General features: G+C 51.9%; 1 protein-coding gene across 6 annotated transcripts in view; it reads left to right on the top strand.

Annotated features, from left to right (window-relative positions):
- The window catches only part of MINK1 (misshapen like kinase 1), a 65,152-nt gene that overhangs the window by 3,884 nt on the left and 44,783 nt on the right, over positions 1-16,485 (top strand). For all 6 annotated transcript variants that reach the window (XM_075272396.1, XM_075272397.1, XM_075272400.1 and 3 more), the window contains exon 2: positions 14,310-14,375. In XM_075272396.1, the coding sequence (XP_075128497.1) occupies positions 14,310-14,375 (66 nt within the window). The remainder of the gene's footprint in view (positions 1-14,309; positions 14,376-16,485) is intronic.

Here is a 16,485-nt window from a genome sequence, read left to right on the forward strand (position 1 = left end):
TTAGGAGCTGACACTCTATACAGTAGGAGACCAGGACTAGACCTAGGAGCTGACACTCTATACAGGAGGAGACCAGGACTAGACCTAGGAGCTGACACTCTATACAGGAGGAAACCAGGACTAGACCTAGGAGCTGACACTCTATACAGGAGGAGACCAGGACTAGACCTAGGAGCTGACACTCTATAGCAGGAGGAGACCAGGACTAGACCTAGGAGCTGACACTCTATACAGGAGAGACCAGGACTAGACCTAGGAGCTGACACTCTATAGCAGGAGGAGACCAGGACTAGACCTAGGAGCTGACACTCTATAGAGGAGGAGACCAGGACTAGACCTAGGAGCTGACACTCTATAGAGGAGGAGACCAGGACTAGACCTAGGAGCTGACACTCTATACAGGAGGAGACCAGGACTAGACCTAGGAGCTGACACTCTATACAGGAGGAGGAGACCAGGACTAGACCTAGGAGCTGACACTCTATACAGGAGGAGACCAGGACTAGACCTAGGAGCTGACACTCTATACAGGAGGAGACCAGGACTAGACCTAGGAGCTGACACTCTATACAGGAGGAGACCAGGACTAGACCTAGGAGCTGACACTCTATACAGGAGGAGACCAGGACTAGACCTAGGAGCTGACACTCTATACAGGAGGAGACCAGGACTAGACCTAGGAGCTGACACTCTATACGAGGAGGAGACCAGGACTAGACCTAGGAGCTGACACTCTATACAGGAGGAGACCAGGACTAGACCTAGGAGCTGACACTCTATACAGGAAGAGACCAGGACTAGACCTAGGAGCTGACACTCTATACAAGAGGAGACCAGGACTAGACCTAGGAGCTGACACTCTATACAGTAGGAGACCAGGACTAGACCTAGGAGCTGACACTCTATAGAGGAGGAGACCAGGACTAGACCTAGGAGCTGACACTCTATACAGGAGGAGACCAGGACTAGACCTAGGAGCTGACACTCTATACAGGAGGAGACAAGGACTAGACTAGGAGCTGACACTCTATACAGGAAGAGACCAGGACTAGACCTAGGAGCTGACACTCTATACAGGAGGAGACCAGGACTAGACCTAGGAGCTGACACTCTATACAGGAGGAAACCAGGACTAGACCTAGGAGCTGACACTCTATACAGGAGGAGACCAGGACTAGACCTAGGAGCTGACACTCTATACAAGAGGAGACCAGGACTAGACCTAGGAGCTGACACTCTATACAGGAAGAGACCAGGACTAGACCTAGGAGCTGACACTCTATAGAGGAGGAGACCAGGACTAGACCTAGGAGCTGACACTCTATACAGGAAGAGACCAGGACTAGACCTAGGAGCTGAGACTCTATAGAGGAGGAGACCAGGACTAGACCTAGGAGCTGACACTCTATACAGGAAGAGACCAGGACTAGACCTAGGAGCTGACACTCTATACAAGAGGAGACCAGGACTAGACCTAGGAGCTGACACTCTATACAGTAGGAGACCAGGACTAGACCTAGGAGCTGACACTCTATAGAGGTGGAGACCAGGACTAGACCTAGGAGCTGACACTCTATACAGGAGGAGACCAGGACTAGACCTAGGAGCTGACACTCTATACAGGAGGAGACAAGGACTAGACTAGGAGCTGACACTCTATACAGGAAGAGACCAGGACTAGACCTAGGAGCTGACACTCTATACAAGAGGAGACCAGGACTAGACCTAGGAGCTGACACACTACAGGAGGAGACCAGGACTAGACCTAGGAGCTGACACTCTATACAGGAGGAGACCAGGACTAGACCTAGGAGCTGACACTCTATACGGGAGGAGACCAGGACTAGACCTAGGAGCTGACACTCTATACAGGAGGAGACCAGGACTAGACCTAGGAGCTGACACTCTATACAGGAGGAGACCAGGACTAGACCTAGGAGCTGACACTCTATACAGGAGGAGACCAGGACTAGACCTAGGAGCTGACACTCTATACAGTAGGAGACCAGGACTAGACCTAGGAGCTGACACTCTCTACAGTAGGAGACCAGGACTAGACCTAGGAGCTGACACTCTATACAGGAAGAGACCAGGACTAGACCTAGGAGCTGACACTCTCTACAGGAAGAGACCAGGACTAGACCTAGGAGCTGACACTCTATACAAGAGGAGACCAGGACTAGACCTAGGAGCTGACACTCTATACAGGAGGAGACCAGGACTAGACCTAGGAGCTGACACTATACAGGAAGAGACCAGGACTAGACCTAGGAGCTGACACTCTATACAGGAGGAGACCAGGACTAGACCTAGGAGCTGACACTCTATACAGGAAGAGACCAGGACTAGACCTAGGAGCTGACACTCTACAGTAGGAGACCAGGACTAGACCTAGGAGCTGACACTCTATACAGGAGGAGACCAGGACTAGACCTAGGAGCTGACACTCTATACAAGAGGAGACCAGGACTAGACCTAGGAGCTGACACTCTACAGGAGGAGACCAGGACTAGACCTAGGAGCTGACACTCTATACAGGAGGAGACCAGGACTAGACCTAGGAGCTGACACTCTATACAGGAGGAGACCAGGACTAGACCTAGGAGCTGACACTATACAAGAGGAGACCAGGACTAGACCTAGGAGCTGACACTCTACAGGAGGAGACCAGGACTAGACCTAGGAGCTGACACTCTATACAGGAGGAGACCAGGACTAGACCTAGGAGCTGACACTCTATACAGGAGGAGACCAGGACTAGACGTAGGAGCTGACACTCTATACAAGAGGAGACCAGGACTAGACCTAGGAGCTGACACTCTACAGGAGGAGACCAGGACTAGAACTAGGAGCTGACACACTATACAGGAGGAGACCGGGACTAGACCTAGGAGCTGACACTCTATACAGGAGGAGACCGGGACTAGACCTAGGAGCTGACACTCTATACAGTAGGAGACCAGGACTAGACCTAGGAGCTGACACTCTATACAGGAGGAGACCGGGACTAGACCTAGGAGCTGACACTCTATACAGTAGGAGACCAGGACTAGACCTAGGAGCTGACACTCTATACAGTAGGAGACCAGGACTAGGCCTAGGAGCTGACACTCTATACAGGAGGAGACCAGGACTAGACCTAGGAGCTGACACTCTATACAGGAGGAGACCAGGACTAGACCTAGGAGCTGACACTCTATACAGTAGGAGACCAGGACTAGGCCTAGGAGCTGACACTCTATACAGGAGGAGACCAGGACTAGACCTAGGAGCTGACACTCTATTCAAGAGGAGACCAGGACTAGGCCTAGGAGCTGACACTCTATACAGGAGGAGACCAGGACTAGACCTAGGAGCTGACACTCTATTCAAGAGGAGACCAGGACTAGGCCTAGGAGCTGACACTCTATACAGGAGGAGACCAGGACTAGACCTAGGAGCTGACACTCTATACAGGAGGAGACCAGGACTAGACCTAGGAGCTGACACTCTATACAGGAAGAGACCAGGACTAGACCTAGGAGCTGACACTCTATACAGGAGGAGACCAGGACTAGACCTAGGAGCTGACACTCTATACAGTAGGAGACCAGGACTAGACCTAGGAGCTGACACTCTATACAGGAGGAGACCAGGACTAGACCTAGGAGCTGACACTCTATACAGTAGGAGACCAGGACTAGACCTAGGAGCTGACACTCTATACAGGAAGAGACCAGGACTAGACCTAGGAGCTGACACTCTATACAGGAGGAGACCAGGACTAGACCTAGGAGCTGACACTCTATACAGGAGGAGACCAGGACTAGACCTAGGAGCTGACACTCTATACAAGAGGAGACCAGGACTAGACCTAGGAGCTGACACTCTATACAGGAGGAGACCAGGACTAGACCTAGGAGCTGACACTCTATACAGGAGGAGACCAGGACTAGACCTAGGAGCTGACACTCTATACAGTAGGAGACCCGGACTAGACCTAGGAGCTGACACTCTATACAGGAGGAGACCAGGACTAGACCTAGGAGCTGACACTCTATACAGGAGGAAACCAGGACTAGACCTAGGAGCTGACACTCTATACAGGAGGAGACCAGGACTAGACCTAGGAGCTGACACTCTATACAAGAGGAGACCAGGACTAGACCTAGGAGCTGACACTCTATACAGGAAGAGACCACGACTAGACCTAGGAGCTGACACTCTATAGAGGAGGAGACCAGGACTAGACCTAGGAGCTGACACTCTATACAGGAAGAGACCAGGACTAGACCTAGGAGCTGAGACTCTATAGAGGAGGAGACCAGGACTAGACCTAGGAGCTGACACTCTATACAGGAAGAGACCAGGACTAGACCTAGGAGCTGAGACTCTATAGAGGAGGAGACCAGGACTAGACCTAGGAGCTGACACTCTATACAGGAGGAGACCAGGACTAGACCTAGGAGCTGACACTCTATAGAGGAGGAGACCAGGACTAGACCTAGGAGCTGACACTCTATACAGGAGGAGACCAGGACTAGACCTAGGAGCTGACACTCTATACAGGAGGAGACCAGGACTAGACCTAGGAGCTGACACTCTATACAGGAGGAGACCAGGACTAGACCTAGGAGCTGACACTCTATACAGGAGGAGACCAGGACTAGACCTAGGAGCTGACACTCTATACAAGAGGAGACCAGGACTAGACCTAGGAGCTGACACTCTATACAGGAGGAGACCAGGACTAGACCTAGGAGCTGACACTCTATACAGGAGGAGACCAGGACTAGACCTAGGAGCTGACACTCTATACAGGAGGAGACCAGGACTAGACCTAGGAGCTGACACTCTATACAGGAGGAGACCAGGACTAGACCTAGGAGCTGACACTCTATACAGGAGGAGACCAGGACTAGACCTAGGAGCTGACACTCTATACAGGAAGAGACCAGGACTAGACCTAGGAGCTGACACTCTATACAAGAGGAGACCAGGACTAGACCTAGGAGCTGACACTCTATACAGGAAGAGACCAGGACTAGACCTAGGAGCTGACACTCTACAGTAGGAGACCAGGACTAGACCTAGGAGCTGACACTCTACAGGAGGAGACCAGGACTAGACCTAGGAGCTGACACTCTACAGGAGGAGACCAGGACTAGACCTAGGAGCTGACACTCTATACAGGAGGAGACCAGGACTAGACCTAGGAGCTGACACTCTACAGGAGGAGACCAGGACTAGACCTAGGAGCTGACACTCTACAGGAGGAGACCAGGACTAGACCTAGGAGCTGACACTCTATACAGGAGGAGACCAGGACTAGACCTAGGAGCTGACACTCTCTACAGTAGGAGACCAGGACTAGACCTAGGAGCTGACACTCTATACAGGAGGACACCAGGACTAGACCTAGGAGCTGACACTCTATACAGGAGGAGACCAGGACTAGACCTAGGAGCTGACACTCTATACAGGAGGAGACCAGGACTAGACCTAGGAGCTGACACTCTATACAGGAGGAGACCAGGACTAGACCTAGGAGCTGACACTCTATACAGTAGGAGACCAGGACTAGACCTAGGAGCTGACACTCTATACAGGAAGAGACCAGGACTAGACCTAGGAGCTGACACTCTATACAGGAGGAGACCAGGACTAGTCCTAGGAGCTGACACTCTATACAGGAAGAGACCAGGACTAGACCTAGGAGCTGACACTCTATACAGGAGGAGACCAGGACTAGACCTAGGAGCTGACACTCTATACAGGAGGAGACCAGGACTAGACCTAGGAGCTGACACTCTATACAGTAGGAGACCAGGACTAGACCTAGGAGCTGACACTCTATACAGGAGGAGACCAGGACTAGACCTAGGAGCTGACACTCTATACAGTAGGAGACCAGGACTAGACCTAGGAGCTGACACTCTATACAGTAGGAGACCAGGACTAGGCCTAGGAGCTGACACTCTATACAGGAGGAGACCAGGACTAGACCTAGGAGCTGACACTCTATACAAGAGGAGACCAGGACTAGACCTAGGAGCTGACACTCTATACAGGAGGAGACCAGGACTAGACCTAGGAGCTGACACTCTATACAGGAAGAGACCAGGACTAGACCTAGGAGATGACACTCTATACAAGAGGAGACCAGGACTAGACCTAGGAGATGACACTCTATACAGGAGGAGACCAGGACTAGACCTAGGAGCTGACACTCTATACAGGAGGAGACCAGGACTAGACCTAGGAGCTGACACTCTATACAGTAGGAGACCAGGACTAGACCTAGGAGCTGACACTCTATACAGGAAGAGACCAGGACTAGACCTAGGAGCTGACACTCTATACAGTAGGAGACCAGGACTAGACCTAGGAGCTGACACTCTTTACAGGAGGAGACCAGGACTAGACCTAGGAGCTGACACTCTATACAGGAGGAAACCAGGACTAGACCTAGGAGCTGACACTCTATACAGGAGGAGACCAGGACTAGACCTAGGAGCTGACACTCTATACAAGAGGAGACCAGGACTAGACCTAGGAGCTGACACTCTATACAGGAAGAGACCAGGACTAGACCTAGGAGCTGACACTCTATAGAGGAGGAGACCAGGACTAGACCTAGGAGCTGACACTCTATACAGTAGGAGACCAGGACTAGACCTAGGAGCTGACACTCTATACAGGAAGAGACCAGGACTATACCTAGGAGCTGACACTCTATAGAGGAGGAGACCAGGACTAGACATAGGAGCTGACACTCTATACAGGAGGAGACCAGGACTAGACCTAGGAGCTGACACTCTATAGAGGAGGAGACCAGGACTAGACCTAGGAGCTGACACTCTATACAGGAAGAGACCAGGACTAGACCTAGGAGCTGACACTCTATACAGGAGGAGACCAGGACTAGACCTAGGAGCTGACACTCTATAGAGGAGGAGACCAGGACCAGACCTAGGAGCTGACACTCTATACAGGAGGAGACCCGGACTAGACCTAGGAGCTGACACTCTATACAGGAGGAGACCAGGACTAGACCTAGGAGCTGACACTCTATACAGGAGGAGACCAGGACTAGACCTAGGAGCTGACACTCTACAGGAAGAGACCAGGACTAGACCTAGGAGCTGACACTCTATACAGTAGGAGACCAGGACTAGACCTAGGAGCTGACACTCTATAGAGGAGGAGACCAGGACTAGACCTAGGAGCTGACACTCTATAGAGGAGGAGACCAGGACTAGACCTAGGAGCTGACACTCTATACAGGAGGAGACCCGGACTAGACCTAGGAGCTGACACTCTATACAGGAAGAGACCAGGACTAGACCTAGGAGCTGACACTCTATACAGTAGGAGACCAGGACTAGACCTAGGAGCTGACACTCTATAGAGGAGGAGACCAGGACTAGACCTAGGAGCTGACACTCTATAGAGGAGGAGACCAGGACTAGACCTAGGAGCTGACACTCTATACAGGAGGAGACCAGGACTAGACCTAGGAGCTGACACTCTATACAGGAAGAGACCAGGACTAGACCTAGGAGCTGACACTCTATACAGGAGGAGACCAGGACTAGACCTAGGAGCTGACACTCTATAGAGGAGGAGACCAGGACTAGACCTAGGAGCTGACACTCTATACAGGAGGAGACCAGGACTAGACCTAGGAGCTGACACTCTATACAGGAGGAGACCAGGACTAGACCTAGGAGCTGACACTCTAGGTTGCCTCTTATGTACTTGCGGACCCAAGAGCTGACAATCGGTTGTAGACAGCCTCTCTCTGACCTTCTTATTGGCTGGCAGGGGATTGCTCTCTGTTGTCAGCCTCTGCAGATTGTCGCTCCAATTTCTTGGCTATAATAAGGGGACCCCTCACTGCGGGAATATTTGGGGGAAGGGTCTGGTAATGACATGTCACGAGGGGCCTAAACACGTCTCAGTCACAGGCCTCATTGGCCCCTCCCCCAGTTTATTTCAGGGGCGTGTCCTTATGGGTGTGATGAGTTGCCCGGTCAGATGAATATGGCTGCACATGAGGGCAGGGCTGGAAACCTCCGGATCTTCCCTTTAGGCTACCGCTAAGTTTTGGCAGCGGTGCGGCCGAGCCGGCTGGTCAGGAATCCGTGACCTATGGCCTGGAGCGGGTCACTGAATGTTAGCTGTGCAAAGGCCGTGTTAAAGGTGTACTCCATGTTTCTGGTATCAGTTAGTAGAGTTTCCCTTTAAGGAGAAGTTTCTGCCATGTCAGATTCCTTTTAGTTGAGCCTATTTGTAAGATGTGCTAATCATGTGACTGCTCTTGGGGGAGGGGCCTATGTTACACATGCTCATTAGGTGACTTTTTGGGGGTCCGTCATTCCTTGTAGGTGTCATGGGGTATGAGGGTAAACCATTTGTGGTGCTGTAGTTCATGGTGTCCGGCCTAGCTACATTGCCTGTTGGTGTCTGAGATAGAATCCACCTGCTCTTTTTCCCTGTGCTTTACACTGCAGGACCTTTCCTCCCCTCCATCTCTTCACACCCTTCAATAGGCACCGCTCTGCTGAATCCAGCATAGTTGGAATTTTCTCTCTAGCCCGCACGGTTCCCGAGCAATCCTTTCTGCAGTTTCAGGGTCAACATGTCAGTTAGGCTTTCAACTGCCAGTGGGCGGGGCCAGACTACTTACTGTGGCCAAGGACCGCCCTTCTGTTAGTAGAGAGCGTAATAAGCCAATGGGGGTTGAAACTAACAGCACTCATTGCTCAGGAACTATGCGGGCTAGAGGAAAAATTCCAGCTGTGCCAGAATCCGTGGAGGCGTACCTATTTAAGGGTTCAAAGTGGCCTAGGTGATGGAAGGACCCCTTTAAATTTAGAATCTGCTATGATCAGTGATTCCACCTTAGCTGTATTGTGTATTGGATACTGAAGTAGTCAGAAGTTCATCTCCTGTGTCATCATGAGGTCAGGCTACTGCTTTGTCGTTGTCCCAAACCACCCTCCCCCCTTCACCATGCTTTACACTGCAGCCCTGTTTGTTTTATGATCAGCTATGATCAGTGATTCCAGCTTGGCTGCATTGTGTATTGGAAGTAGTCAGAGATCCATCCCGTCACAGGCTGAAGCAACTTCTCTGTCCTTGCCTTGTGCTTTACACTGCAGCCATGCTCCATAGTACTGAAACCCACTGCCTGTCTCAGGCTACAGCTCGGTTGTGTTCCTCTACTTTACACTGCAGCCCTGCTCTTTTAGGACACACCTCCTTCGCTGCATTGTCCATTAGAATCTGCGGTAGTCTGAACAGTATCGATCTCATCACACTCCAAGGCTCCTGCGGTACATCCCCCATACTTTACACTGCAGCTCCCAAAATAATAATGTTGACTTCCACTACAGTAAGGCGAGGGCAGTATTACACATTGATGGGGCCAGTATAAATGTCTCAAGTGGAAATCACCACCGCTTAGACCTACCGCCCGATTTAGTTATGCCGTGTCACTAACCCCGCCCACTTCCCCATTTGTCCCCGCCCTATTTTTATCACATACCTTGGTTCCCTAACATATAATATTGCCCTTCGATTTATAACCTACAGTGATAAAGTTCCCACCACAGAGCAGTAAGTTCTCTAAGTGGCCTCACTCAGTATAACACCCCCTATGTGGCCCCCCTGCAAAATATAATGTCCCTCAGTGCTCCGAGTACTATATAATTCCCCTCAGTGGCCAATCGCATGGTAATATGTCCCCTCGCTGGGCCCCATTCATTATAATGTCCCATCACTGGGCCCCATTCAATATAATGTCCCCTCATTGACCCCCATTCATTATCCCCTCGCTGGCCCCCATTCAATATAATGTCCGCTCACAGGCCCCCTTTCAGTATAATGTCCCCTCATTGGCCCCCATTCATTATAATGTCCCCTCACTGGCCCCCATTCATTATAATGTCCCCTCACTGGCCCCCATTCATTATAATGTCCCCTCATTGGCCCCCATTCATTATAATGTCCCCTCACTGGTCCCCATTCATTATAATGTCCCCTCACTGGCCCCCATTCATTATAATGTCCCCTCACTGGCCCCCATTCATTATAATGTCCCCTCACTGGCCCCCATTCATTATAATGTCCCCTCACTGGTCCCATTCATTATAATGTCCTCTCACTGGTCCCCATTCAATATAATGTCCTCTCACTGGCCCCTATTCATTATAATGTCCCCTCACTGGCCCCCATTCATTATAATGTCCCCTCACTGGCCCCCATTCATTATAATGTCCCCTCACTCGTCCCCATTCATTATAATGTTCTCTCACTGGTCCCCATTCAGTATAATGTCCTCTCACTGGCCCCCATTCATTATAATGTCCCCTCACTGGTCCCCATTCAGTATAATGTCCTCTCACTGGTCCCCATTCAGTATAATGTCCTCTCACAGGCCCCCCCATTCATTATAATGTCCCCTCACTGGCCCCCATTCATTATAATGTTCTCTCACTGGTCCCCATTCAGTATAATGTCCTCTCACTGGTCCCCATTCAGTATAATGTCCTCTCACTGGCCCCCATTCATTATAATGTCCCCTCACTGGCCCCCATTCATTATAATGTTCCCTCACTGGCCCCCATTCAGTATAATGTCCCCTCTCTGGCCCCCATTCAGTATAATGTCCCCTCACTGGCCCCCATTCATTATAATGTCCCCTCACTGGCCCCCATTCGTTATAATGTCCTCTCACTGGTCCCCATTCGTTATAATGTCCTCTCACTGCCCCCCCCCCATTCATTATAATGTCCCCTCACTGGCCCCCATTCATTATAATGCCCTCTCACTGGTCAGTATAATGTCCCCTCACTGGCCCCCATTCATTATAATGTCTCCTCACTGGCCCCCATTCAGTATAATGTCCCCTCTCTGGCCCCCATTCAGTATAATGTCCCCTCTCTGGCCCCCATTCAGTATAATGTCCCCTCACTGGTCCCCATTCAGTATAATGTCCCCTCACTGGCCCCCATTCATTATAATGCCCTCTCACTGGTCAGTATAATGTCCCCTCACTGGTCCCCATTCAGTATAATGTCTCCTCACTGGCCCCCATTCAGTATAATGTCCCCTCTCTGGCCCCCATTCAGTATAATGTCCCCTCTCTGGCCCCCATTCAGTATAATGTCCTCTCACTGCCCCCCCCCATTCATTATAATGCCCTCTCACTGGTCAGTATAATGTCCCCTCACTGGCCCCCATTCATTATAATGTCTCCTCACTGGCCCCCATTCAGTATAATGTCCCCTCTCTGGCCCCCATTCAGTATAATGTCCCCTCTCTGGCCCCCATTCATTATAATGTCCCCTCACAGGCCCCCATTCAGTATAATGTCCCCTCACTGGCCCCCATTCATTATAATGTCCCCTCACTGGCCCCCATTCAGTATAATGTCCTCTCACTGGCCCCCATTCAGTATAATGTCCCCTCACTGGCCCCCATTCAGTATAATGTCCCCTCATTGGCCCCCATTACATAAAGCCCATACTCCCCCGCCCTGGAGCGGTCCCTGCCGCAGACAGCACTAGGCCTGCATTCATCTCTGTGGTCTGAGGACCTGCCATCTAGGACAGCCCCATGTAATGTGCTCCTGTGCCGCTGTGGCCCCCGATCCCATAGGGCCACTTCTCTCCCTGAGGATTGCCAGTAGATATAAGTTATAAGCCGGTGTGTGAGGAAACCTTGCAGCTTGTGTCCTCCAGCTCTGCGGCCCGGCCCCATTCTTCCTCTCCACATCCTGCCTGTGACTCCCGGTTCCAGTGGAGGGCGTACACCCGGACTCACTGGCGCCTCCACTGTCTGCCTGGGGAATAGGCTCGGCTCTGGTATCATCACCATGTACACTCCTGCCTGGATCGATTAGCCATGCCTGCGCCTCCTCCTTCTTAGGGATTGCTACTATTGTGTCTGGCACTGATACACTGTAACAAACCATCAGATCCTGTGTATAGATACAATTGTAACAAACCCTCAGCTGTGACATGTGCATTCACTGACAGCAAGCAGAACGCAAACGTCGTTAAAAGGAAGCGGTCGGGGAAGTAATGGGGTTTATGCCAGACTGGGAAGTGTGCAATATAGAAAAATATCCCGCTCACACTGCTGAGGGTTTGTTACACTGTGTCAGTGCCGATAAACGCCTTGTTACAGTGTATCAGTATTGTTAGAGGGGACGCTGGCCCTTTAAAGGATCCCGTGCCTGTCGGCGGCGGCCTGTTGTTGTTGCGGTGGTGCAGTCAGCAGGGTTGTCTTCCTTCCTGTGACGGCTCGCAGGGTTACACCACGTCTGCCACTCCAGTCACATCCAAAGCCACATCCGAAACTTCAAGCTGCAGGGACTTCTGCAATGGAGTGGCCGATATTGGTCCTGGACCGATCCGCAGTCCTCATAAATTAGACTAAGATCTCAGAGAATAGACTTGTCACAGCTGAGTGGTTGTTACAGTCCCTGATACATTGTAACATCCCATCAGCTGTGACAGGTATCAGGTCAGGACAGGTTTCCTTGAGGCGGGGTGTGACTGACGGCGCTGTTGATCTAAGGCTCGGCCCTGACTATTCCCAGCCTCCCCGCCGTCATTATCTCACCGCAATAACCGTAATACACAGGAGTGCCCTAATAATAATGGGGGTCACTCATTTAAAGGGACAGTCACCCTGCCACCTGTCTGCTCCCCATAAGACACTCGGATCAGGGCAGGCTATGGTTCCTGGGCTCCTGGCCCTTTAAGACTTGATTGAGCCAGTGGGGGGACATTATAATGACTGGGGGCCTGTGAGGGGACATTATACTGGAGGGGGGCCATGGAGGATAGAGCTGAGAGTGCCCCCTCACTGCCTCCAGTGACCTTTACGGTTGTAGCCCCCCCACCCCCCGGACCCCTGTGTATAATCTCAGGACTTGGCCCCCCACCTTCTGCAGGTCTCCACATAGCTCATATGTCAGGTTATTCTGACTGCAGGCAGCAAGGAGTTAATATTTCCAAAACTGCAGAGAGAGAGAGAGAGCGGCGTTCTGCAGTGCAGCATGGGAAATGTGCCAGCAGCTACAGGGAACGTCCGTCCGACTGAATATGCCTGACAATCTGTATACTAGTGTACGCCGGGAGAGGGGGTGATCTATAACACACCTGTATCTGCCACAGTGTATATTACACAAGGGGAGTGGGTGTCATATATAACACACCTGTGTCTGCCGAAGGATTGGGGTGCAGTGTATAGTACACGTGGGGAGGGGTCCTATAACATACCTGTTTCTTCCTTTTGTATGGAGACCAGTATATATTACATGGTAGGGTGAGGAAAACCTGTATCCTCCACGTGAATAGTGTACGGTGTCACATATATCACACCTGTATCCTTTACCGTATATATTACATAGGAGGAGGAATATTGGGGTGCAGTATATATCACATCAGGGGATGGCGGTGTCATAGAACACACCTCTAGTCTTCCCCTATGTGGGGTAACATATATATTACACTGGGGGAGAGAGGTGTCAATATATCTATCCTCCACTGTGGTGCAAATAACAAATCTATATCCTCCCTGTGACCGGGGTGTAGTATTTATTATACCAAGGAGGGGGTGTTATAAATTGCACACCTCTGGGTTAGTGGATATAGTTTTATTATTATTATTATTATATCATATATAACACTCCTATATCCTTCCCTGTGTCAGTAATACAGAATATATTGCACCAGGGAGAGGGTGTAATATGTAACACCTTTATCCTTCCCCTTGCTGGACACAGTGTGTATTATATTGGGGAACAGTATGTAACACCTGAGGTAGAGTATATATTACATGCCGGAGTACTATATATTACACACCTGTATCCTATCCCTGAATGCGGTGCAGTATATATTACATGGGAAGGGGGGTATTGTATATTATACACCTGTATCCTATCCCTGAATGCGGTGCAGTATATATTACATGGGGGGCTGAGTGTTATATGTTACACACCTGTATTCTCTCCCTGAGTCTGTATTATATATCACACCTGTGTATATACGAGGTGTATACTGTCTGGGTGCTGCGAGCTCTCGTGTAATCCTCTCCTTGGATGAGCCGCATAGTAACAGCATCACGGTGCCAGCTGCTATATATAGTGACTACACCTACCCACAGAGCAGCCGCTCTGACACACTGTACTGGAGTGTCAGCTCTTGTGTACTACCCTCAGATGACATCACCGCCTCAGGCTCTGATTGTCATCGCTGTAACCTTTCCCGCTCCTGCCGTCTCCTCATGTTCCTCCATCTTCTGTCTTACAGGATCCTGCAGGAATCTTTGAGCTGGTTGAAGTTGTTGGAAATGGAACCTACGGGCAAGTGTACAAGGTGAGAAGTCTGTACAATCTGCTCCCGCCACTCCCTACTACTGACTGACTGCTACATGATTCCTCTGCTCCCTACTGATGACTGACTGCTCCTCAGTGACTGCTCCCGCCACTCCCTACTTCTTACTGACTGCCTCTTACCATTTGCTACTCCTTACTGACTGCCCTTCCTTATTTCTTAATGCCTGTAGCTCCTTTCTCATTATCACTGCTCCCTACTTTCTTACGTCTGCTCCGGCTACTCTCTACTCATTGCTGACTGCTTCAGCCACTCAGTGTTTCTTAATGTCTGACCGGTCACTTCCTCCTCCTTGCTGACTGCTTCTAAAGCTCCTACTTCTTAATGTCTTTCCAATCCCAACAGTTTAATGCCTGAGGCTCCTTTCTTATGATTTCTCCTGCCTCTTCTAACTTCCTAAAGTGTCCTCCACTTGTTATGTTTCTCTTTCCCCTCTCCGCTCCCTTTCCCCTCGCTCTCTCCGCTCCCTTTCCCCTCGCTCTCTCCGCTCCCTTTCCCCTCGCTCTCTCTGCTCCCTTTCCCCTCGCTCTCTCTGCTCCCTTTCCCCTCGCTCTCTCTGCTCCCTTTCCCCTCGCTCTCTCTGCTCCCTTTCCCCTCGCTCTCTCCGCTCCCTTTCCCCTCGCTCTCTCCGCTCCCTTTCCCCTCGCTCTCTCTGCTCCCTTTCCCCTTGCTCTCTGCTCCCTTTCCCCTTGCTCTCTGCTCCCTTTCCCCTCACTCTCTCTGCTCCCTTTCCCCTCGCTCTCTCTGCTCCCTTTCCCCTCTCTGCTCCCTTTCCCCTCGCTGTCTCCGCTCCCTTTCCCCTCGCTCTCTCTGCTCCCTTTCTCCTCACCCTCTCCGCTCCCTTTCCCCTCGCTCTCTCTGCTCCCTTTCCCCTCTCTGCTCCCTTTCCCCTCTCTGCTCCCTTTCCCCTCTCTGCTCCCTTTCCCCTCTCTGCTCCCTTTCCCCTCTCTGCTCCCTTTCCCCTCTCTGCTCCCTTTCCCCTCTCTGCTCCCTTTCCCCTCTCTGCTCCCTTTCCCCTCTCTGCTCCCTTTCCCCTCGCTGTCTCTTCTCCCTTTCCCCTCGCTGTCTCTGCTCCCTTTCCCCTCGCTCTCTCTGCTCCCTTTCCCCTCGCTCTCTCTGCTCCCTTTCCCCTCGCTCTCTCTGCTCCCTTTCCCCTCGCTCTCTCTGCTCCCTTTCCCCTCGCTCTCTCTGCTCCCTTTCCCCTCGCTCTCTCTGCTCCCTTTCCCCTCGCTCTCTCTGCTCCCTTTCCCCTCGCTCTCTCTGCTCCCTTTCCCCTCGCTCTCTCTGCTCCCTTTCCCCTCGCTCTCTCCGCTCCCTTTGCCCTCGCTCTCTCCGCTCCCTTTACCCTCGCTCTCTCTGCTCCCTTTACCCTCGCTCTCTCTGCTCCCTTTCCCCTCGCTCTCTCCGCTCCCTTTCCCCTCGCCCTCTCCCTTTCCCCTCGCTCTCTCCGCTCCCTTTCCCCTCGCCCTCTCCCTTTCCCCTCACCCTCTCCCTTTCCCCTCGCCCTCTCTGCTCCCTTTCCCCTCGCTCTCTCTGCTCCCTTTCCCCTCGCTCTCTCTGCTCCCTTTCCCCTCGCTCTCTCTGCTCCCTTTCCCCTCGCTCTCTCTGCTCCCTTTCCCTCGCCCTCTCCCTTTCCCCTCACCCTCTCTGCTCCCTTTCCCCTCGCTCTCTCCGCTCCCTTTCCCCTCGCTCTCTCCGCTCCCTTTCCCCTCGCCCTCTCCCTTTCCCCTCGCTCTCTCCGCTCCCTTTCCCCTCGCTCTCTCTGCTCCTTTTCCCCTCGCTCTCTCTGCTCCCTTTCCCCTCGCTCTCTGCTCCCTTTCCCCTCGCTCTCTCCGCTCCCTTTCCCCTCGCCCTTTCTGCTCCCTTTCCCCTCGCTCTCTCCGCTCCCTTTCCCCTCGCTCTCTCCGCTCCCTTTCCCCTCGCTCTCTGCTCCCTTTCCCCTCACCCTCTCTGCTCCCTTTCCCCTCGCTCTCTCTGCTCCCTTTCCCCTCGCTCTCTCTGCTCCCTTTCCCCTCGCTCTCTCTGCTCCCTGTCCCCTCGCTCTCTCTGCTCCCTTTCCCCTCGCTCTCTCCGCTCCCTTTCCCCTCGCCCT

This window comes from Leptodactylus fuscus, chromosome 5 (assembly GCF_031893055.1).
Source record: "Leptodactylus fuscus isolate aLepFus1 chromosome 5, aLepFus1.hap2, whole genome shotgun sequence".
NCBI classification, from domain to species: domain Eukaryota; kingdom Metazoa; phylum Chordata; class Amphibia; order Anura; family Leptodactylidae; genus Leptodactylus; species Leptodactylus fuscus.